Source organism: Pectinophora gossypiella, chromosome 27 (genome assembly GCF_024362695.1).
Source record: "Pectinophora gossypiella chromosome 27, ilPecGoss1.1, whole genome shotgun sequence".
Classification (NCBI taxonomy): domain Eukaryota; kingdom Metazoa; phylum Arthropoda; class Insecta; order Lepidoptera; family Gelechiidae; genus Pectinophora; species Pectinophora gossypiella.
In genome coordinates, this window is record NC_065430.1 from 231,955 (window position 1) to 257,237 (window position 25,283).

Below are 25,283 nucleotides of genomic sequence, written 5' to 3' on the forward strand. Positions count from 1 at the left end.
AGCCGAGGTTAGCGCCCAACTGGGCACCCTCAGGCTTGTTGTCTTAAACGTTGTACCGGGTGAGAGCCTTCAGCGCTCCCCATTTGTCCGGCCAAGTAAAAAAAAAACCGATTATATTTTCATTGCCCAGGTCCATACAAGCCCGCGCCCCCGGCGCGCCCGTCATCATGGTCGCGACACATTACGACCAAGTGGCTAATGTAAGTGTATTTTCTACTTCTTGTATCGCATGGGTTGTGACCAGGGATATTATGGATATGAAATTTCGAATACTGATTGCATAAGGATTTAAGAATCATTATTATACCGGATACGGTTACGGATAACTCCCTCCTCGGTTACTTCCTCTCTTCCCTTCAACGTTGCTGTGCCCTACAGGGTCCATGTTTTAGTTCCTATGCCTATATAACACCCCATTGTACTACATGGAATGCAAGAAATAATTGAGTATTGATAATAAATTATTTCGGATTATCCGTTAGTTTCGGATAATTTCGGATATTTTATTAAGGAATTTTAAAAGTAAAATACTTATAGGTAATAAAGTGGTTTTATTTATCGACAAGATTCTACGACACGACGAAACGACGACAAGAGTTATAATATTTTATGTTATGGCGACAAAAGAAGAAAAAAAAACAAACATGTTCCTCAAGGTCATTCCAACTATGGACGAAACGAATTCGTTTCTCGATCAACTTCTAAATATAATACACTTTTTAGTGATTTAGATATTTATGCTTTGTCTAAAACCTCATTTAAGTCACAAATACTGAAAAGACTTTTGCCAAGAAATTAACTAAACTACGTTAAAATTATTAAAATAATCATTTATTTTTAAATAATATTTATTTTTATATTTATTTGTGGTCACGTAAACCAATTTTAGTCGGTGCCTGCTTATAGTGACAATAGTTTATAATATATAGGTTTAAGTTTATAAACAATCTTTTTGTAACATTTACAGTCTTTTTTATAATGTGTTTTTTTTTATAATATATATATTTTTATATAAGTACTTTAAGCCTAGCATTGTATCGTTAGTTTTGTTACTGTTCTCATCAAGTTCTACAATTTGTTTTATTTGTGGTATCCTGTGATTGGCGAACAAACATTGTACTTACTGTAATTATTCTTAGTTAATTAATAAGCTGTTGGATATCCTCAATAAATAAATAAAAAAAAAAAAAAAAAACAATGCGCGGCCGGCCGATCAAAATAACTTGTCATAACGTGTCTCAATTAGGCTCCGCTCCTATCCGATCCGATATTATTTGAAGAAAATAAAAACTTTAAGAGGTATAAAATAAACATTTGCATATTTTTAAACAATTATCTGAAAACCTTCAAGCAGCTGATTAACCCGATTTTTATTGATGTGTATCCTCAGAGCAATCTCCCTGAGAGCGAGAGCCCTGAGGCTCTACAACGGGTCATCCGCAGCGGCATCATGGGCGCCGCCGACGCGGACAAACTGGGCCTGCCGCGTGTGCTGGACTCCGTCGAGGTACGACACATTAACATAACATATCATCACTAATTATTCCGGAACGATGGGCAAAGATCATCACGCACTGGGTACCACAGGACGGACACCGTAGACGTGGTAGACCCCGGAAACGATGGCGTGATGATCTCGCACAGAACCGGCGCTCACACAGAACCGGGATACTTGGAAAGACATGGGGGAGGCCTTTGCTCAGCAGTGGGATTACACAGGCTTATAATAATAATAATAACATCACTAATTTAAGAGTCACGCTCTTGTCGGTGTAGCATGATTGCTACTTTTTAGGGAAAAAATAGGGCAGTGGTTTCCCTCTTGCCTACACATAACATAACATAACTTTATTGCACAAACAGGAAAAAACAAAATACAAAACAAAAGAGAAATAGAACGAGTAAAATAGGCGGTCTTATTGCTAAGTAGCAATCTCTTCCAGGCAACCTTTAAGTATAGGAGATATTGAATATTATGTAATATAGCGGGATAGTGCAGCATGGGAATACTTGTACGTATAGAAATAAATACACTTTCGACTACATAAACTACATAATAATAATACACATAATTATAAATTGTCATAATAAATAAATATCAATACTTAAACTACTACATATTTTACTATGGAAGAAAAGGAGTAGATAGATTATGAAGATGAAGAGGATATAGAAGTAAGGAAATGCGCCGCGGCGCTATCATCATATCAGGGCTATCTCCCTGAGAGCGAAGCTCCTGAGTGACAATCAAGTTCCGACTATCATTTCCTTCATGCGATATAATCCATTCCACAACCAATGATGAGTATCGAATATAAAATTATTTAACTTTATACGCGGATGATACGTGTCTATTTTATTTTGGGTCCTCGATACACGACATAATATCCAATGCACAGAAAGATCTTAAAATCCTGCATAACTGGCTACAGTCAAATCTACTTACAATTAATATCGCAAAAACTTCATACATAATATTTAAAGCTAAAAACAAAACCATTCCCTCTTTTACACCACTAACAATTAACAACATACCACTTCTAGAAAAAAAGCACGAAAAATATCTGGGTTTGAGAATAGATAATCAATTGTCATGGAAAGTGCACATAGATCACGTAAAGAAAAAAATATCTTCTCTTATCGGCTCCTTCCGTGGTATTGTTCGCTGTTTTCCACGCTCCATTCGTTTCACTATTTATAATTCATTAGTAAAATCTCATCTAACTTATCTAATTGAAATATGGGGTAGTGCGTCTAGAACTAAATTAGCAGAATTGCAAAGATCTCAAAACAAAATTATTAAAATGTTATTTCACTTTCCGTACCTCAGCTCTAGCTCTATAATCTACGCCAAAACAAAACTCATGAACATCCACAACTTATACATCTACAATACATGCATACTAATCCGTAAAATCATCGATAAAACCATTCATACATCCATCTCACTCCCACAACAGAAAAACTCACTCAAACGCATAACTCGTCGAGCCAGCTATCTCGTACTACCTAAGATACGAACAAATTACGGCAAGTCAATGGTGACGTACGAGGGAGCACAACTATATAACAAAATACACTCAGAAATAAAAAATATTAAGAATTTTGAGGCATTTAAGCATAAATTATCCAGTTATTTGTTAGAAAAGTAACTATTTATTTTAATCACTTAAGACTGTGCTAGATACAAATAAATATTATACATATTTATATTTAATAACCGACCAGCGGGCTGTGTAGGTACCGCACTTTTAGAATTGCACTTATTTCTAAACTATGAAAGTAAGAGATTTATAATTAAAAAACGTTCTATAGCGGATCTTGACAGATTTCTTTGAACTATAACTACGTAGTAATACAAAATGAAACTCTTTTTCAAATCCGTTTTATTTCTAAAATATATCTTGTGTACCTACTTAAAGTTATTATAATTTTGAAAGTGTGGTCCTTGATTCTGCGGACCGGTCTCTGTATGTGAGGAAGTGCGTGAAAGAAATGCATATGTGTAAGTATATTAGGCGAAGTGTGAACTTATATGTATACAAATGTAAGTACTTTGTTTCTTATGTAAATGACATGTAATATGTTGGAAATAAGAAATAAATTCTCTTTAACCATAAATCCATCGGAAATAACAATCCGGAGGTCCCGGGTTCGAATCCCGATGGGGACGTATCACATAAATCACCTTGTGATCCCTAGTTTGGTTAGGACATTACAGGCTGATCACCTGATTATCCGAATGTAAGATAATCCGTGCTTCAGAAGGCAGGTTAAAGAGTCGATCCCGGATCTTGCGGCGCCCAGCAGCTGTAGCAGAAATACAACAAATATGTAAGCACATCACATAGAATAACCACTACGTAAAGAACGGTAGACACCGTTCGACCCCGCCGGCGCGGTCGAAGAACTCCCTCATTCAGCGCTTATCGCTATCGACCCACTAGGGTCGATTAATTCTTTCATATATTCTTTCTCTCAGACGTCCTGAGCCGAGGTTCGCGCCCAACTGGGCACCCACTGTTGTCTTAAATTTTGTACCGGGCGAGAGCCCTCCCCATTTGTCCGGCCAAATAGTTAATACCATTTGCGGCAAATCTACGGGTGATATTAATAAACTAATCTCAGCTGAGACTGCCCTCAAGACCATGCTCAAGTCTCTGTTTTTATATAAGAACTGTCACATTGACATGATCTTGAGGGCAGTCTCAAAGCTGAGTTTATTAATACCACCCTACGAGTCACGTCAAAATAACAAAGGTATAGATCGGTAAATATAGTACGGTAACTCCTCGCCCCGCGCCAGTACGCGTCGGCGGCTACCTCACCCCATCTGGGTCTACCAGAGTCTGGTCCTAATACATGTGTTACGTGGCCAGGTGTCGTGCAGCACGCGTCACAACATCAGGCTTCTAGCGGACATCATCTACACCATCGCGTTCAGCGTTAAACCTCCTGGTGAGTGTGTCCTTACACCTACAAAAAAGGTTATTATAAAGTTAGTGATTATTTAGAAGATGTGAATGCATGGGATTAACTGTCTGAGACCATCAGGTCTATTGTATACCAATATTTTATGTTTATTTTTTAAAGAACGTCTAGGGCCCTGTGCCGAGGTATTTCTTGCAGCTTCTTTTCCCCGGCTATACAGGTTGTGAGAAGCTGCAGTAGTTTTAGGCGGATGAGACGTTCGTTACGTAAAAATTGACGATTCAAAGTGTAACTATGTTACCTACTGAATAAAGATATTTTTGAATTTGAACTTGACTAGATAGTTCCAGACCCTGTTTTTAAAGGTTTTCAGCTCAGCATACGTCTGTGGTCCAGTGGTTGAGAGTTGGGCTCACGATCCGGATGTTCCGGGTTCGAATCCCGGTGAGGACATTACAAAAACTACTTTGTGATCCCTAGTTCGTTTAGGACGTTAGACCTGTTCACCTGATTGTCCGAAAGTAAGATGATCCGTGCTTCGGAGGTTAAGCCGTTGGTCCCGGTTACTACATACTGATGTAAGTGAGTAATCGTTACATGAGCCATGTCAGGGGTCTTTGGCGGCTCAATAGTAACCCTGACACCAGGGTTGATGAGGTTGGTAATCCACCTCACAACCCACACGATAGAAGAAGAAGCTTGAAAATCTGAAGTACCAGGGTCAACTTTTCAACTTTTATCATCATCATCATCATCTCCCTAGCATTATCCCGTTTTTCACAGGGTCCGCTTACCTAACCTGAATATTTGACAGGTCCAGTTTTTTACTGTCTGACCTTCCAACTCGCGAAGGGAAAACAAGCCCAATACAGGTTAGGTCACATAACGAAAATGCATTTGTCGGGAATGTGGGTGGTTGGCTGATCCCTTATCACCATAAGGTTCATCATATCCAGCTTACGACAACGTATCAACAGTGGCTGCAAGTTGTCTTTGATTGCTTGTGGCTCTGCCCACCCCATTAGGGATTACGGGCGTGAGTTTATGTATGTGTATGTATTCCTCACGATGTTTTCCTTCACCGCTGACCACGTGATAATCTGTTATGATCCAAACATGAATTCGAAAACAAATTCTACAATCATTGGTTTAATATAAACTTATTTTCTATAATTCCAGGCAGCAAGGAGCCGCTGTTGGAGCAGCGTGTGCCGGCGACGTACCTGGCGCTGGAGGAGTGTGTGACGGCGCTTGCGCAGGAGTTGCGGGAACCGGTACTGCGGCATGAGGAGTATAAGAGACTGGTGAGTACACGAACGGTCCTGAGTGTGGTGGTTGAATTAGGCTCACGAGCCATAGGTCCTGGGTTCGATGCCCGGTGGGGTAAAGTAAGAAGATTCCGTGTTTCGGAGGACACGCTAAACCTTTGGTCGTTAGCCGTAATAACAGCTCCACCAACCCGCAGTGGAGCAGCGTGTATAGGTTGTTTAAGTGGTACATTTTTTTTTAATTTATTTGAACTAAAAATTAAACATTTTTAGAAATAACATTCTCTCTCCAAACTGACTCCATTTTATACACCTTTGCTTACCCTGAAATACAAAGGCGCGATGCTATGTAATGTGTGTATAATGTGTGTGATGTGTTTGATGTGTGTGTGATGTGTGTGTAACGTATGTGTGATGTGTGTAATATGTGTGGGATGTGTGTATAATGTGTGCGATGTGTGTGTGTGTGTGATGTGTGTGTAATGCGTGTGTAATGTGTGTGTAATGTGTGTGATGTGTGTGTGATATGTGTGTGATGTGAGTGTGTGTAATGCGTGTGTGATGTGTGTGTAATGTGTGTGTGTGTGTGTGTGTGATGTGTGTTATGTATGTGTAATGTGTGTGTTATGTGTAGTGTAAGGTGTGTGTAATATGCGTGTGTGATGTGTGTGTGTAATATGTGTGTAATGTGTGTGTATTGTGTGTACAGGTGACGCAGTATATGCAGCAGCGCGGGATGCGTATGTTCCGGGACGCGGCCGAGCTGCACCAGGCGACTATGTTCCTGCACGAGAACGGTAAAGTTAAAACACCCCACTTGTCCGGCCTTATAGTTAATAAATCTACAATTAGCATAACATGCCTCCGTGGTCTAGTGGTTAGAGCGTTAGGCTCACGATCTGGAGGTCCGCGTTCGATTCCCGATGGGGACATTCTGTCCTTTGTTTGGTAAGGACTTTTCAGGCTTGAATCACATGATTGTCCGAAAAAGTAAGTTGATTCCGTGCTTCGGAGGGCACGTTAAGCCGTTGGTCCCGGCTATTAGCTGTAAAAACACCTCCACCAACCCGCAGTGGAGCAGCGTGGTGGAGTATGCTCCCATACCCCCTCCGGTTGATTGAGGGGAGGCTTGTGCCCAGCAGTGGGACGTATATAGACTGTTTATGTTATTTATGTATGTTAAGCATAACATGACATAATCTCGTGGGGTGAGTCAAAGGTACATCCATTGCAAGATGAACTAAGTACCCACACCTCACCGAGCTTTCTGTTAGACCAACGTGATAGGTGAGCCGTATCGCCGTCTATAATGGTCGAGCTCTTTGTCAAATTAAAAAAGAAAACGCTTCAATTTTGGAATATTAGTTACCCTATTCACTATCCCAGTTGCTTTGCACACTTCATTGGGTCAACGGTCTAGTAGGCTCGCGATCCGGTAGTCCCGGGTTCGAATCCCGGTGGAGACATACACCAAAAAACCGAAAGGAACATGTTCCGTTCTTGTAAAGGCACGTTAATAATATCAAGTGGAATTTTACGTCGCAAATGTCATCATCATCATCATTAACGTCCCCACTGCAGGGGCACGGGCCTTCCTTATGGATGGATATGGAGATCGGGCCTTAAACTATCACGCGGGCCCAGTGCGGATTGATGGTTATTAACGACTGCTAATGCAGCCGGGAGGAGCTCGAGATGAAAACTTCGCAAAAGTATAGAATTGAAAATAATTAATAAATAATCCGCTTGATATCAACTCAGGATCATGATCTGAATCATCCCCATCAGTATTCGTTACGGTGTTACTAAGACCCTGTATAGGCTGGTTATGTCATGTCGTATGTTTGTTGTCCAGGGGTGCTGCTCCACTATGACGACGCGACCCTCAAGGAGCTGTACTTCCTGCGGCCGCAGTGGCTGTGCGACGTGCTGGCGCACGTGGTCACCGTCAGGGAGATCAACCCCTTCGCCAGCAGCGGTATGTGAAAAAAAAATCTGACTCGGCCGGGACTTGAACCGGTCGCAGCTCTTGTCAAGCCAGGACGAGCTAACCATTACACCACCGGGTCCTACACCACGGGGTCCTCCTGTCCATGCGAAATTCTTTCGATCTATGCCAAATCCGCCGACGGGTCCAAGTCCCGTCCGAGTCAGAATTTTTATCAAATTCAAATTCAAAAATATCTTTATTCAATAGGTAACATAGTTACACTTTGAATCGTCAATTTTACATAACGAACGTCTCATCCGCCTAAAACTACTGCAGCTTCTCACAATCTGTATAGCCGGGGAAAAGAAGCTGCAAGAAAAACCTCGGCACGGGGCCCTAGACGTTCTTTAAAAAATAAAAATAAACATAAAATATTGGTATACAATTGAGTAATTTAGCTGCCTAATATCAGTTCTCAGACAGTTAATCCCATGCATTCATATCTTCGAAATAATCACTAATTTTATAATAACCTTTTTTGTAAAGTTTTTGTTTAAAACAGTTGAAAGGCAAATTCTGAATGTCAAAGGGAATCTTATTGTAAAAACGTATACATTGCCCCTTAAAAGATTTAGTAATCTTATGTAATCGACTGACTTGTAAAACAAGTTTATTTTTATTCCGGGTATTAACAATGTGCCGATCGCTATTTTTTGCAAATAATCCTATATGTATCGATTTAAATTATCGCTTTGTGAGTTTCCCTAATCACGCACGGGTAGGTGCTCATCATCATCATCATCAATTCAAGAGCCACGCTCTTGTCGGTGTAGCATTTTCCATTCCAGTGTATCAAAGGCCAATTCCTTGACTTCCCTATAAGACGCGACGTTAACCTTCTCTTTAATCTGTTCCATGTAAGCTCTTCTTGGTCTTCCCCTTCCTCTCTTTCCTTGTAGCTTTCCTTCTATGATGTTTTTAATGAATTCGTCGTGTCTTATTAGGTGTCCAATCATCTTGCCTCTTCTGTCCTCAATAATTCTCTGTATTTGTCTCTTTTCCCTTACTCTTACTAGCACTTCCTCATTTGTAACCCTTTCTGTCCAACTTATTCTTTCCATCCTCCTCCAACACCACATTTAAAAGGCCTCGAGTCTCTCTCTGTCCTTCTGTGTCAGTGTCCAAGTTTCACATCCATAGAGGGCTATACTCCACACGAAGGTTTTGACACATCTTTTTCTGATTGTTTTGGCAATCTTAGCCTTGAATAATAGAAATATAATAGAATAGGTGCTATAAAAACAAAAATCATATTAAATCATACACCAATGCATTAAATTAGTTGCACTTGAAAATCCAACATTGTTTTTTTTTTCTTTTTGAGTTTGTTTTTGACTTTTTGTGATTTACCACTACCGTAGATACAGCGCTTGATACAAAAATGTGGCGAAAACTTGGCGCTTGTGTAGCTATACATTCGTACACAGCGGTATATGCATTCTATAAAATCGTGTCAAATTAAGAAAGTACAAATCGTCTTATTACGTATATTAGCGCGTAACTTCGTAACGCGTTCGGGTAATATTGCGACTCGGATTAATGTTTTAGTGTATTTTAAACTAAAATAATAATTTTGGTAGGTTTTCTAATCTTTACATTTATTCAAATTCAAAAATATCTTTATTCAGTAGGTAACATAGTTACACTTTGAATCGTCAATTTTTACATAACGAACGTCTCATCCGCCTAAAACTACTGCAGCTTCTCACAACCTGTATAGCCGGGGAAAAGAAGCTGCAAGAAAAACCTCGGCACAGGGCCCTAGACGTTCTTTAAAAAAATGAACATAAAATATTGTTATACAATTGAGTAATTTAGCTGCCTAATGGTGCTAATTCCTGTAAATACCATCTAATTTAATTTTAAGTTATATCTGTCGTTTTTTATCCACCGAAAAGGAAAGAGACGGGTAATCGACAAGCAAAAAATTTATGGAACACACGTCAATTTTAAGCACAAATCTAAACCAACCGTCAAAAAATTTTACATTGGCCAATAACCCGACAGAATTATGTTGACAGCACACGTCAAACGATTTGCATAGCAGCGAGATACCTTTTTGATTCGCCCGGGTTATTCATTCATTTACTCATTCTTCCTAAAATTAAGAGCTGTCAATCATCCGTCCCTTTCCTTTTTGACGGATAAGAAAATGACAGGTATAACTTAAAGTATAATTAGGAGGTGTCTGCCAAAATCAGGGCCAATATCAGTATTTTGTTCAGTGATTGAAGCAAATATACAAATTACAGGCATAATGAAGATCGAAGATCTGGCGCATGTGTTCAAGGCGTCTCCCCAACTGGCGCGCGGCGAGGAGGCGAGCTGGCTGGGGGTGTCTTTGTTGAACAAGTTCGAGCTGGCGCTGTGCTGGGACGCGCGGCTGCTGCTGGTGCCGCCGCTGCTGCCGGCGAGGGAGCCGCCGCAACAGCAGGTCAGTTGAGGCTGGCGGCAGGTAGACAAAACTACCTTCATTAAGAAAGCTTAACCTCTTAACGCCGAGATTTCCAGATAGTTAAACAATGGGTGTTGGATTTTAAAAGAACATTCGGTCTTACGACTTTAAGACGAAGCCATAAATTGGTTCAAGTAAGTGGGAAAACGACTTTGTTTAGAAACAACATTTATGTCATGGCTCCGAACCTATACAATAATCTGCCTGATGACCTACTTAGAATTAGCATCATCATCACCAGCCCATTAACGTCCCCACTGCTGGGGCACGGGCCTTCCCTATGGATGGATAGGGAGATCGGGCCTTAAACCATCAGGCGGGCCCAGTGCGGATTGGTGGTTATTAACGACTGCTAATGCAGCCGGGACCAATGGCTTAACATGACTTCCGAAGCACGGAGGAGCTCGAGATGAAGACTTTTTTTTTGTGGTCACCCATCCTATGACCGGCCTTTGCGAAAGTTGTTTAACAATCGCAGACCGAGCGCGTTCACCGCTGCGCCACCGAGCTCCTCGTATCACAATATTGGACGCCTAATGTGTGTGTGTGTGTGTGTGTGTGTAATGTGTATGTGTACATGGAACAGATTAAAGAAAAGGTTAACGTCGTGTCTTATAGGGAAGTCAAGGCATTGGCCTTTGATAGACTGGAATGGAAAATGCTACACCGACAAGAGCGTGGCTCTTAAATTGATGATGATGAATGTGTATCCCCCCCAGCTGCCGCTGCGCCCGCGCTCGTGGGCGTCGGACCGCGCCGCGCCGCCCCGCGCCTGGCCGCTGCCGGTGGCTGCGGCGCCAGACTCGCGCGGGACTGACTCGCCTACACTCATCAGTAAGTACAGTCATGAGCAATATAATGTACCCACTTTAGGACTCTGTCGCATATTTGACATTTAGTGAGACTTACAGTTCAATTTGTCAGAATAGTTAATGTGACATGGTACCAAAGTGTATACATATTAATATAATAATAATTCTTTATTAAAAGTCAATAGGACTCACACACATTACATAATACATAAATTGAATTAAAATAAACATACAATATAAATTGAAATAAAATACCTATTTCCTATTTGCGTCCCGGTGCAAAGACCACCATTGTTTAAAAATAGGACTGGCGACCCCTTCGCACACTTTCTGCAAAATTAATGCTCGTGACCGTACCTATAACTTTATTGTGACAATAGGGTATTTGACTGGAGCAAAGATAAATTCTAAAATGCTAATCTAGAAATAGAAGCCAGTCTATGATCATGGAAAATCAATCTCATTTTACTATTAGACTTATTTTCGAATTTTATTGGCGCATTGGCATTGGCGCTTCTGCACTGTAAAGTCGTGAAATGTAAATCTAAATATATAAAAGGAGAAACTGACTGACTGACATATCAACGCACAGCCTAAACGGCTAAACGTAGGCACTTGAAATTTGAATGGGACGTAGCTTAGGTACCGTAGAGGTGCACTAAGAAAGGAATTCCCGGAATTCCTACGGGAACGGGAATTAGCGGGAAAATCCTTTTGTATGTAAAATATCTCTCTTTTATAACACGCCACGCGGACGAAGTCGCGGGCAAAAGCTAGTGTAATGTAAATGTTGAGGACGGCACTCTTGTGCGGAGTGTCCGGTGCCCGTGTGTAAGCTGTGGGGCTGGTTGCAGACGACTCGTGCGCCAGCACGGTGGCGACGGGCCGCAGCGGGGCGGCGCCGCTGCGGCGGCTGCTGCTGGTGTCGTACGTGCCGTGCGGCTTCTGGGCGCGGCTGGTGACGCGCCTGCTGGCAGACACCGCGCTGCGCGGCGCCGCGCCGCTCATGTACACGCCGCCGCCGGAGGTACGCCGCGCCGCCACGCCCGCTTAGCCAGCGTCGTGGGGCACGCTTCTTTTTTATTTCACATAACTTGAAGATGGCATTACCGGAGAAATGGAGAGTGCTGAGGGCTCTCACCCGGTACACAACTTCAGACAATAAGCCTCAGGGCGTCGTCAGATATTTGAAAGAATTAATCGACCGTGGTGGGCCGACAGCCATAAGCGCTGAATGAGGGAAATCGTCGACGAGTTCTGAAGTGTTTGTTGTCGCGAGCTGATTGGCCGCATCTATGGTTGTTCACGCCGCAACTTGTGCCGAGCGGAACTCTCGGAAGTACAGGCCGCCTCCAGAGGACTACATCCCAATGAGGTAGTCAGAGGTACATCCATCGCAAGATGAACGCAGTACCCACACCTCACCGAGCTTTCTATAGATAGGTGGTGAGTCGTATCGCCGTCTATACAGGGAGTTAGTGACGCCATAACGAATACTGAGGGTGATGATTCAGACCATGCTTCTGAGTTGATATCAGTGAAATTTCGTGTAGGAAAATTCATATTCAGTAAGTGAATACAATGTCATTTCAGATGGAGATGGACGAGTCAATATCAAAGGCGTTAGACCTCAACTGGGGCTGGAAGCTTTGGTCGACGGGGCTCAAGCTGGTCAGCGGGGACCTGACGATGTTGGTGGTGCGCGAGTTGCCGGCCTCGCGGGACCCGCTGCTGGGTCCCCTGCTGGGACCTACCCACGACGGAGGGGTCTACAGGGACCTCAGGTAGGTCAATGTGGCCTAACCATTCCAGAATACCAGCGCCATCTTTAGATCAATTATTTATTTAACGCGTGATTTATATTGTAGTGTTTCTTAAATAAATTTCGTGTGTGAAGTTGGTTACACCTACTATAATAACATATTATTATGAAAATTAAAACACATAATAACGGGTTCTTACCGCGTTTAAAGTAGCGCGCGTCGGGAGTCTCATATCCCTACTTTAAACGCGGTAAGAACCCGTTATTATGTGCTTTAATTATGATAATAACCGCGTAAACTTAAAACAATGTATATTATTATGAATACATCAATGGCCCCGATTCCTACAGACACCTTTTAATTTTATTTTGTTATACCCGTCATTGTCTTATCCGCCGAAAAGGAAAGGGACGGATGATTGTCAACAAGTTTAATTTTAAAATGAATGAATAACCCGTGCGAATAAAATAGGCATCCCGCTGGTATGCAATCCGTTTGACGTGCTGTCTACTTAACTCTGTCGGGTTATTGGCCGATGTAAAATTTTTTGCCGGTTGTTTTAGATTTCTGCTTAAAATTGACGTGTATTCCATGAATTTTATGCCTGTCGATTACCCGTCCCTTTCTTTTTCAACGGATAAGAAAATGACAGGTATAACTTAAAATAAAATTGTGGTATTGTCTCCAGACTCCGCGTGAAGCAGGAGGGCGGATGGTGCGAGCTGGATGTATCATCTTCGGCGTGCGTGGAGATACAGCTGCCTGCGCTCACGTGCTCCGTGAGGAGGGAGGACCACGCTCCAATTGGCGGCTACCAGGTATCCTGGCTTTTCTATCATGTGGGTTGTGAGATGGATTACCGACCTCATCAACTCTGGTGTCAGGGAGCCGCCAAAGGCCCCATGGTGTGGCTCATATAACGACTGCGTACTTACATTAGTGAGTACAGTTTCTTGCTAGACGTGTATGATCTTTTGATTATAAGATGATAATCTAGATAAACTGATGTGGAGCCAAAATGAGAACAATCTTGATAGCGTAAAAATTGCGTTTTGCGTTCACTTTCTTGTTAAAGTTAATTACACAAATAGAAAGAAAGAAAGAAACGTTTATTATAAAGGGACACCACAGTAACACTACCTTGATGAGTCGTGAACTAATTATACAATTGCGTAAAAGGTAAAATAGCTGACGCAAGACATGTGCGGTTGCAAACCGTACAGTACGAGAAAATAAACAAAGCCAACCTAGTATTTAGTATTTAATTTTCCGTCGCAAAATTCATGATTTCTTTTTAGTTTTTTTTAATTATCTTCAATTCTATACTTTTGCGATTGAAAATTCCAATTGATATTAACTCAGAATAATGAGCTAAATCAGCCCCCTCAGTATTCGTTACGATGTCACTTACACCCCTTACCAGTACATACAGGTACCCATACAAGTAGGTATGGGTGTTAGTGACACCGTAACGAATACTGAGGGGGATGATTCAGACCATGATTCTGAGTTGATATTAAGTGGAATTTCCTATCGTAAAATTTATGATTTTTTTAATGTTTTTTTTAATTAATTTCCGTTCCATACTTTCCACTTTCCATACTTTATATCAACTCAGAATCATAGCCTGATACATCCCTAAAAGTTTTCGTTACGATGTTACTAACACCCTGTATAGTACCTCGAATCTTTAATGAGCAACCTATTCTAAGGAAAATACCCAAACTGCTAAAACAAGATATTAAAGCAAAAGTAGTAAAAGCACTGCTTGAATTTAAAATGTCATCGTAAAGTGTGATACATATATGTTATAACCAAGAGATAAAATATGGTATTTATATACCGCGTTATTATCAGGGATATCTTCCTGAAGAAGGGATCGGGTATTATGTGTTTTAATTAGATTGCAACACTTGTGTGTTATCAGAGTATCAGCCTGGAGCCGAACCCGGAGACGCTAGCGAAGCTGCTGGCGCTGGTCTCCGAGCACGTGGACCTCCTGCTGGAGGACTGGTACCCCTCACTCGGTGAGTCACTGTCTTACTACATACATACAAAAACTTACTCGTGTCCAACCTGTGGTCCAATTTGTGGTCTACCCTGTGGTCCAGTTTGTGGTCTAACTCATGTCCAACCTGTGGTCTAAATTGTGACCAACTCGTGTAAATAGAAATACTCTTTATTTGCCTTTGAAAAGGGTACTATTTCTGTTTGATGTATGTTTTTATTATTGGTTGGTAATAATAAAATAATATCATATATTTTTACAAGAAGAACAAAAGAACAAAAGTCATTATCAAAAGCAAAGACAATAGAAGAATAAACTATATAAAAGAGGTAAAAAAAAAGAAAATAAAAAGATGTATGAAAGGTGTATGTTGTGTGATGTGTGTGTGTGTGTGTAGATGTATGACAAAAAGATGTGCTATCTTGCACATTAATAGATGGATGTACATAGATGTTCCTCCTTATCAGCTATCAACAATACACACTATATACAGGCACTCGGTTCGTGCACACGTCGGAGGGCCGCTGCCTGATCACGCGCGTGGTGCCGTGCCCCGCCTGCCTCAAGGAGCTGCAGCCGCAGGACCCGCCCCGGGAGGACGACTACCCTCTCTCGCAGGTCAGTGGCGTACGGTCGGAGGGACAATTTCAACATACATCACATAAACAGTACGGCAATGCAGGACGGAAGGGGCAAGTCACAGGGACTGTAACCTGGAACCTGACAGAGGGCAGCAGTAACTGTCAGCACTATTCAGAGGCGGAGGACAGGAGTCCTAGTACGGCTTTGTAATAAATGTAATACTCTATTTCTTTCTTTCTTTCTTTCTCTTAAAGTGATGATGATGATCCTGTTCTGTGTACAATGAACTGTCAAAGAGTAAGTAAAATATTTACTGTCAAATAAATAAAAAGTGTGTCCGTACAGGCACTCCGGCGGCTGGAGCTGGAGGGCGCAGCGGGGGAGGGCGCGGCGGGGGAGCGGCGGCCGCGGCTGTCGGAGGAGTCGCGGGCCTCCGACGGGGACAGCGGGGTCGGCGCTGAGAGCTGCGGTTGGTACATCCGACGCGCGACATAACGTATACATGTCGTGGTCAGATCTTAATTGATCATTTCATGACGTGTTCGATCATTTCATAAAATGGTCATGTTTCATGAAATAGAATATCACACGTTGGCCACATCATGATGGAGTTTGGCCAGTACAAGGAACACAAAATGTTTATCGATATGAGCAACTAAATGTAAGATTACTTCATGATATGGCCAAACTTTGGCAATCATATCGTAAAATTAGTAAAATTTCCACATCAATATTATCGATTAGGTAAATAATTTTGAACCTAAGAAATTAATCGACTATTCGCATTTTTATTACACCACATAGCATGGACTCCGCCTGCATTAACGATATGGTCAAACGTTGATTGAAATATCATTAAACGTTGATGTTTCAACGATATGGTCAACTTAAGTTGGCTAAAATACATAAACAGCCTATATACGCCCCACTTCTGGGCACAGGCCTCCCTTCAATCAACCGGAGGGGGAGAAGGGGAATTGGCTAAATTAAGAAAGAAAAAATAAAATAATAATTATATAATTATTTTTTCAAATCTAAGATCTGGCCACGACATATACACACATTCGCGTCAATTGCACCATCAGTACAATAGTATAAATATGTTCCCCGACACCGCCCTGTCGGCGTGGTAGACGATTTCTCTCATTCAATGCTTATTCAGCCGAAATTCGTGCCCAACTGGCACCCTCAGTTCTGTTGTGCATAAAGGGTTATAGTGTAAAAATATAACCAAAACAATGATCCCGATTTCTGCAGACACCTCCCAATTTAAGTTATACCTGTCATTTTCATATCCGCCGAAAAGGAAAGGGACGGATGATTGACAGCTCTTAATTGTAAGAAGAATGAGTAAATGAATGAATAACCCGGGCGAATCAAAAAGGTATCTCGCTGGTATGCAAACCGTTTGACGTGTGCTGTCAACATAATTCTGTCGTGGTATTGGGCAATGTAAAATTTTTAGACGGTTGTTTTAGATTTGTGCTTAAAATTGACGTGTGTTCCATAAATTTTATGCTTGTCGATTACCCGTCCCTTTCCTTTTCGGCGGATAACAAAATGACAGATATAACTTGAAATAAAATTAGATGGTGTTTACAGGAATTAGCACCAATATGTTTATTTACTCAACTAGTATGGGGAATTGTCAAAATTGAAGAACACTCAACAGTAGCGACAGCTGATGGGAGAAATTGACAGTTTATCCTTATTTTTGTATGGAGTGTCCGAGGTATATGTGTTTATTGTAAACCGTTTCTTGGTCAGCGTCGTCCCGCCTGGGCTCTGTGGAAGGCCAGATCTCCAGCTCGCGCGTGGCGACAGCGTGGAGTGTGGAGGAGTGCATCCTGTGTGCCTGCAGCGGCCAGCAGCCGGTCTGCAGCCACCACGCCGTCAGCCTGAGGGACATAGCGCCTGATCTGGTGAGCCCTTCACTGACTCATTCACTTTCACGCACTCATTTGTGAACTCACTCTTGTTATTATTAAATTATTCAACATCTATCTGTAACTGAAACCGAGATCACAAACAAGTTTTCATCATTTTCAGCCATCCTAACTTTACATTTTTATAACGGCCTCTGTGGTCCAGTGGTTGAGCGTTGGACTCACGATCCGGAGGTCCCGGGTTCGAAACCCGGTGGGGCATAACACAAAAATCACTTTGTGATCCCTAGTTTGGTTAGGATCACCTGATTGTCCGAAAGTAAGATGATCCGTGCTTCGGAAGGCACGTTAAGCCGGTGGTCCCGGTTACTATTTACTGATGTAAGTGAGTAATCGTTACGTGAGCCATGTCAGGGGGCCTTTGGCGGCTCAATAATAACCCTGACACCAGGGTTGATAACAAGATTTTTGGATTGGCATTTCCAATCCCGCGGGATCTCGAATTTGCGATCTCGAGTCGGGATTGCGTTCCCTAACCCACACACTGCCTCTGACCTCAATGTGCGTGACAGCTGCTGCTGGACGTAGAGGAGTCGAAGCGCGCCCGCTGGGATCAGATAACGCGAGGCGCGGTGTGCGGCCGGGGCGCCTTCGGCACCGTGCTGCAGGCCGTGTGGCGCCGCCCGGGGCACGACGACGTCAAGGTGCGTGCCACATAACATAACCAGCCTATATACGTCCCACTGCTGGGCACAGGCCTCCCCTCAATCAACCGGAGGGGGTACGGAGCATACTCCACCACGCTGCTGCACTGTGGGTTTGCTGGAGGTATTTATACGGCTAATAGCCGGGCACATACTTCCTGTTTATTTGCACAAACCACTCGCCGAACCACACCCAGCCCTCGTCACCACAAATCGCATCAAAGAAACAATAAATACATCCTTTTATAACCCCCTGACAAAAATGTGTCACTATACAATGACATAATATGTGAAGATTCAGTCATCAAGAAAATCTTCAACCTGACTTAAGTCTTCAGTTCGTAACATGTTGTAGTTGTAAAAAATAAAATAAATAAAATTAAACATACATGGTGTTAGTGACATCGTAACGAATACTGAGGGGCGTGATTCAGCTCATTATTCTGAGTTAATATCAAGTGGAATTTCCTGTTGGTAATTTCATGAAAATATTTGTGATTTATCAAAAAAAAAAAATAATAAATGAAAAAAGTTTATTTCAGACATGTTCCATAGAGTATAGTAACAAGCAATAAACATCTTAATCTAGTGTTAGTAATAGAACGATTAAAAAAAAATAAAAAAATAATTGAAAATTAAATTATTTTCATTTCCATACTTTTGCGACTCAATCAGCCCTCAAAGTTTTCGTTACGATGTCACTAACACCCTCTCAGTCTAGAACTATTCGATCCTAATTGTTATCTTTTGTGGTCGTCTCTGAGGAGGACTTAAATAAAAACTTATTTCAGTTCCCTGGCATTATCTCGTGTTCCACAGTTTTGAGTTCTTGAATTGGACGAGCTGTCGTAAGCTTGGAAGTGTGATGCTTAGTGCGTGTATACCCGCAGGTGGCTGTGAAGGCGCTGCAGCCGGTGGCTCCGCCCGGACCCACCGACCTTCAGGCGCACCACGCGTACAAGGTACGACTTGCAATTCTATTTTTGATCTGTGTTGTGTGGAATTTACTCAAATGTGTCCATTGACCTCGTATATAAACATTTAGCGGCGAGGGTGTGCTTCAGGATCAGGATCATGGAGATCCGGCTTCGACTCCCGATGGGGACATTGTCGAAATCACTTTGTGAGACTGTCCTGTGTTTGGTAAGGACTTTACAGGCTTGAATCACCTGATTGTCTAAAAAATAAGATGAGTCTAATAATAATTAAATAATAAAATAACCAGTGCTTCCTCCGGCCAGCCTTCCAGGGAAGCATCCAAGTCGTCGCGCTATCTCCGCCTCGGTCTGCCGCTCCTGCGTCTGTCTCTATTCGGAGACACTGTGGTGATCTTAGCCCACAGGTCGTTAGGCATCCGACAGACGTGACCTGCCCAGTTCCACTTCAACTTGGCGCCTGCGTGGACCACGTCCTCAATTTGAGTTTAGAACGCAGCACGGAGAGAATCCTGGAGGCCTTTAGCCAGCAGTGGGACAATTTAGGCTAGATAAGATACATAAACAGCCTATATACGTCCCACTGCTGGGCACAGGCCTCCCCTCACTCAACAGGAGGGGGTATGGAGCATACTCCACCACGCTGCTCCACTGCGGGTTGGTGGAGGTGTTTTTACGGCTAATAGCCGGGACCAACGGCTTAACGTGCCCTCCGAAGCACGGAATCATCTTACTTTTTCGGACAATCAGGTGATTCAAGCCTGAAAAGTCCTTACCAAACAAAGGACAGTCTCACAAAGTGATTTCGACAATGTCCCCATCGGGAATCGAACCCGGACCTCCAGATCGTGAGCCTAACGCTCTAACCACTAGACCACGGAGGCTGTCCACGGGGGAGTCCATCGCCTCGAGGGAAGCCAGTCTCCGTCAAGGCTGGTCTTGTATTGGCGGTCTATGCGTTGTGCACAACGATACTGATATGTGAACAGTTCCTAATCAGTTGACTTGAGCAATCATTAAAAAAAAAAGACCCATGCTACACAACGTTAGATAAGATAAGAAGAATAAAATACCCATTACGAACCCTAACACTTGAATGCCTTGGACATGCTGTATTGTGTGTGCAGGCGGCAGTGTCCCGCTGGGAACGCGAGCCGTGGTCGGCGGCGTGCCGCGCGTACTGCGCCGTGCGGCAGGAGCTGAGCATCCTGCAGCAGCTGCGGCACGCGCACGTGCTGCCGCTGCTGGCCGTCACGGCCGCGCCGCTCGCGCTGCTGCTGCCGCTGGCGCCGCAGGTGGGTGCACGTGCTGCGGCTGCAAGGGTCACTGTGTATCACACCTTGAGTCATCATGTATCATTGCAAGTCTCACCATGTATCATATACCTTGAGTCATAGTGTATCATTGCAAATGTCACTGTGTATCACCCCTCATGTTACCATGTATCATTGCAAGTGTTACCATTTATCACACCTTGAGTCATCATGTATCATTGCTAGTGCCACTATATATCACACCTTGGGTCACCATGTATCACACCTTGGGTCACCATTTATCACACCTTGAGTCATCATGTATCATTGCTAGTGCCACTATGTATCACAACTTGGGTCACCATGTATCACACCTTGGGTCACCATTTATCACACCTTGAGTCATCATGTATCATTGCTAGTGCCACTATATATCACACCTTGGGTCACCATGTATCACACCTTGGGTCACCATTTATCACACCTTGAGTCATCATGTATTATTGCTAGTGCCACTATGTATCACACCTTGGGTCACCATGTATCACACCTTGGGTCACCATTTATCACACCTTGAGTCATCATGTATCATTGCTAGTGCCACTATATATCACACCTTGGGTCACCATGTATCACACCTTGGGTCACCATTTATCACACCTTGAGTCATCATGTATCATTGCTAGTGCCACTATGTATCACACCTTGGGTCACCATGTATCACACCTTGGGTCACCATTTATCACACCTTGAGTCATCATGTATCATTACCAGTGTCAACATGTATCACTCCTCATGTCACCATGTATCATTGCAAGTGTCACCATTTATCACACCTTGAGTCATCATGTATCATTGCTAGTGCCACTATATATCACACCTTGGGTCACCATGTATCACACCTTGGGTCACCATATATAATTGCAAATGACACTGTGAATCACCCCTTGTGTCGCCGTGTATCACACCTTGAGTCATCATGTATCATTGCTAGTGCCACTATGTATCACACCTTGTTTCACCATGTATCATTGTACATTGTTTTAGGTTTACGCGGTTATTATCATAATACCCCAGATTCATATCCCTGATTTGTTTACGTGTTTTAATTATGTATCATTGTGTCACCATGTATCAATCACACCATGTATTCCTCGTTAGTTTCCTCGGCAATTCATAGTCCAGTGGTTGAGCGTTGGGCTCACGATCCGGAGGTCCCGGGTTCGAATCCCTGTGAAGACATATCACAAAAATTTGTAGTCCTCTTTGTCCAAAAGTAAGATGATTCTTGCTTTGGAAGTAGTAGTCGTTACATGAGTCATGTACAGGAGCCTCTGGCGGCTTAACAGTAACCCTGACACCAGAGTTGATGAGGTTGGTATTCCACCTCACAAGTACAACCCACACGATAAGAAACAAAACACCATGCTTCGCACCCTGTCCACAATACAATACAATACAATACAAATACACTTTATTGCACCAAAATAAAAAGAAATAATTACAAAAAGTCTCTTAACTAAGTACATGCCCACGTGTATGCCCCGTGCGCAGGGCGCGCTGGACGGCGTGCTGCGCCAGTACCGCGGCTGCGGCGCGCGCATGGGCCCGCGTGCTCTCCGAGCCGCCGCGCTGCAGCTGGCGCGCGCGCTCGAGTACCTGCACGCCAGGAGGGTCGTCTACAGGGACCTCAAGGTTGGTGCTCTTGGGCTGGGGAACTCACGCACGAGTCTTCTTCCCATATACAGGGTGTTAGCGACATCGGGAAAAAAACTTTGAGGGATGATTCAGACCATGAGTCTGAGTTGATATCAAGAGGTATTTTCCGTCGCAAAAATATGGGACGGAAAATAATAAAAAAAAACACTAAACTTTTCATGAATTTTCCGACAGGAAAATTCGCTTGATATCAACTCAGAATCTTGGTCCGAATCATCCCCCTCAGTATTCGTTACGATGTCACTAACACCCTGTGTATACTATAGAACTATTTTTTTTTAGTTTAGTCGTCATTAATAATCTGGAGGGTTAAAAAGGCGACATCAAAGCAATTCATCTTAAAAAGCAATATTGCTATTTGACGTTTGTTTGCATTGCGCACTTACAATTATGTGCGCAAATGTGAAATCTTTTATTGTCATAAATAAATAAGTGTTACAAAAAACACATGTCATTGCTTAAAAACAAGATATTAATTACATTTAAAATTAGTCAAATAGCCCGCCTCGGAGCATACCCGGCTCAAATGTACCCATCACGCTGGCCGCGTTGCCACGTTGGATGGCCAGCGAGATGTGCTGAACCAGGTACGATCCGGAGCGGGGGTCGCGACCACGATCTCGCAGACATCGCCCTAGTTCTTTAACGAACTTTTTAGCTTCCTCAATGTGAAATTGCAATGTTTCCTTTTTAGGTGAATTGCTTTGATGTGGTCTTTTTAACCCCCCTTTGTGTTGTGTGCAGTCTGAGAACGTGCTGGTGTGGGCGATGCCGACGCCGCAGGAGGCGGCCGCCGCCGAGGCCAGCCCCGCGCCCGTGGACGTCCACATCAAACTGGCCGACTACGGTGAGTACCACACACGGAGACACCTCTACCACAAGGTCCCGGACACAAACACCTCGTTTTACACAGACATTGCACATGGTTAAGTGGCTTCTGCCTACCCCAACGGGAAATAGGCGTGATCTTATGTCATCATCTCCTCAGCATTATCCCGTTTTTCACAGGGTCCGCTTACCTAACCTGAAGATTTGACAGGTCCGGTTTTTTACAGAAGCGACTGCCTGTCTGACCTTCCAACCCGCGAAGGGAAAACCTGCCCATGACAGGTTAAGTCACATACCTCCGAAAATGCGTTTTTCGGGAATTTGGGTTTGCTCACTATATTTTCATTCACCGTGATAATCATTTATGATCCAAGCATGAATTCGAAAACATAAATTCGACAATCATTGGTTTAGGCCTGTGCTGGATTCGAACTTGCGACCTCAAATTGAAAGGCAAGCGTTCTACCAACTGGGCTACCACGGCTCCAGCGTGATCGGCAAGCGTGATCTTAAACAAAAGATCAATAGACCAAACTGGAAGAAGGTGGAGGAAATAAGAGAAGTGTGTCAGGATCGAAGCAAATGGAATTCCATAGTCTCTGCTTATCCCGGTGGAATATACAGGATGTTAGTGACATCGTAACGAATACTGAGGGGGATGATTCAGACCATGATTCTGAGTTGATATCAAGTGGAATTTCCTGTCGGAAAATTCATGTTGTTACGATATCATCCCCTTCGTAATCTGCTGATGAAGATAGTGCCTGACAACAGTTTGCACACGGCACATTCGATTGCAACATCGCTGACCCCAATTCCCACGTTTCCTGTAAAATGCTGATGCAGCTCCACAATGCCGGCGCGTGTAACCCCGCGACGCCCCTGCAACCTGAGCATCGCGCGCCACTTCGATTCCTAACATCGGTCGGGTCGCCACCTATTCTTAGTCTTAGGATACTTTTATTGTAAAAGTTTTATTTTAATTAAATTTAATTTTTAAATTTTGTTTTTTTTTTCAATCCTTCGGCTGTAGCCTACGTAATTATGTAGTGTTTTTTTTTTAATTTTGCGACGGAAAATTCCACTTGAAAACTCAGAATCATACCTCACAGTTTTCGTTACGATGTCACTAACACCTTACTTTATATTCTGTACATGGTGCTGGTGTGATGTTCCCGGCAGGCATCAGCCGGCTGGCGCCGCCCTCGGGCACGAAGGGCTTCGGCGGCACAGAGGGGTTCATGGCGCCCGAGATAATGCGCTACAACGGCGAGGAGGAGTACAACGAGAAGGTCTGTTGTTGTTCCTCACCTCATGGTTGTCGAGAGAGGCGACACAGAAGTGAGAGGGCCGATTTACCACCTGTACCATCTAGTAACTGGCCCCGATTCCTGCAGACATCTCTTAATTTTACTTTAAGTTATACCTGTCATTTTCTTATCCGCCGAAAAGGAAAGGGACGGATGATTGACAGCTCTTAATTTTATGAAGAATGAGTAAATAAATGAATAACCCGGGCGAATTTTTAGACGGTTGTTTTAGATTTGTGCTTAAAATTGACGTGTGTTCCATAAATTTTATGCTTGTCGATTACCCGTCCCTTTCCTTTTCGGCGGATAAGAAAATGACAGATATAACCTAAAATAAAATTAGATGGTATTTACAGGAATTAGCACCATTGACGTTCAAAAAGCGCTAACTTTGTAAGCCAATTTTGAAAAATAAATATTCTTGAATTTTGAATTCATACATAAACTATTTCCCATCGCATACTTCTTTTGACATTCATCAATCGTTTCATACACGGTTCAGAGTAGATCGTACTGAACCTTTTCTAAGGACATCTCCAATTTGGTCAATGTACGTCCTTCTAAGTCTTCCTCTGCTAGCCCTACCACCAACCTTCGCTTTATATACTGCTTTCGTAATCATATTAGCCTTCATACGCTCTATGTGTCCAAACCAACATTGCTTTTTTGGTTGAATTGCGTCTATGTGGCTTTTTCAACCCCCCTGGCGTTGAGGATATATGACAGACAAATACAAATACACTTTATTGCACCAAAAGAAAAAATAAATAATTACAAAAAGGCTCTTCAAGAACTAAGTACATGGCAAATGGCGGCCTTGACGCTTAAAGCGATTTCTTCCAGACAACCATCATCTCAGGCCTTTACATCTTTATCAGATGATTCAAACAGCGTTTTTGTGGCAGCTTTTAAAGTGGCTGTAAAGTCCGATGCGAGAGCGACAGTAGCGGCCGCACGACTGGTATTGTACTGTATCGCTGAGGGAAAGACGTGGCCTGTGGAAAACCTCACAGGGCCCTAGTCCTACTGCTTCATGTTACCCTTTCTTTTTGTTTTTTTTTTTAAATGTCAATTTGCAATATTGCTTTTTTCTGGCCTTTTTAACCACCCTGGCCTTATACATCTATCCCTGGTGCTTTATACAGTGTCTATACTCCTAGATATATTTACATTACTAAACAGAGTGAGGAGCTTGGTGGCGCTGCGGTAAACGCGCTCGGTCTGCGATTGTTGAAGTTAAGCAACTTTCACAAAGGCCGGTCATGGGATGGGTGACCATAAAAAAAAAGTTTTCATCTCGAGCTCCTATGTGCTTCGGAAGGCACGTTAAGCCGTTGGT

At 42.9% G+C, this 25,283-nt stretch overlaps 2 protein-coding genes across 3 annotated transcripts in view; one reads left to right on the forward strand and one right to left on the reverse strand.

Moving 5' to 3' along the window:
• LOC126378794 (leucine-rich repeat serine/threonine-protein kinase 1) overlaps positions 1–25,283 on the forward strand; it is a 109,999-nt gene that overhangs the window by 59,722 nt on the left and 24,994 nt on the right. The window contains exons 28-48 of the mRNA XM_050027195.1: positions 131–200; positions 1,391–1,507; positions 4,380–4,458; positions 5,611–5,735; positions 6,409–6,496; positions 7,555–7,677; positions 9,942–10,123; positions 10,864–10,978; positions 11,811–11,983; positions 12,550–12,740; positions 13,408–13,537; positions 14,647–14,746; positions 15,221–15,345; positions 15,655–15,778; positions 17,077–17,231; positions 17,768–17,899; positions 18,790–18,861; positions 19,962–20,129; positions 21,642–21,782; positions 22,551–22,653; positions 23,817–23,926. Of these exons, the coding sequence (XP_049883152.1) occupies positions 131–200; positions 1,391–1,507; positions 4,380–4,458; positions 5,611–5,735; positions 6,409–6,496; positions 7,555–7,677; positions 9,942–10,123; positions 10,864–10,978; positions 11,811–11,983; positions 12,550–12,740; positions 13,408–13,537; positions 14,647–14,746; positions 15,221–15,345; positions 15,655–15,778; positions 17,077–17,231; positions 17,768–17,899; positions 18,790–18,861; positions 19,962–20,129; positions 21,642–21,782; positions 22,551–22,653; positions 23,817–23,926 (2,623 nt within the window). The remainder of the gene's footprint in view (positions 1–130; positions 201–1,390; positions 1,508–4,379; positions 4,459–5,610; positions 5,736–6,408; positions 6,497–7,554; positions 7,678–9,941; positions 10,124–10,863; positions 10,979–11,810; positions 11,984–12,549; positions 12,741–13,407; positions 13,538–14,646; positions 14,747–15,220; positions 15,346–15,654; positions 15,779–17,076; positions 17,232–17,767; positions 17,900–18,789; positions 18,862–19,961; positions 20,130–21,641; positions 21,783–22,550; positions 22,654–23,816; positions 23,927–25,283) is intronic.
• Positions 1–25,283, reverse strand: part of LOC126378776 (T-complex protein 1 subunit eta) — a 299,946-nt gene that overhangs the window by 36,938 nt on the left and 237,725 nt on the right. The window contains exon 15 of one of the 2 annotated variants that reach the window (XR_007568137.1): positions 4,633–4,732. The exons of the other annotated variant lie outside the window; for it this stretch is intronic. The gene's annotated coding sequence lies outside the window, so the exon portion shown is untranslated. Of the gene's footprint in view, positions 1–4,632; positions 4,733–25,283 lie in introns of those variants that run through there. 2 annotated transcript variants of the gene reach the window in all.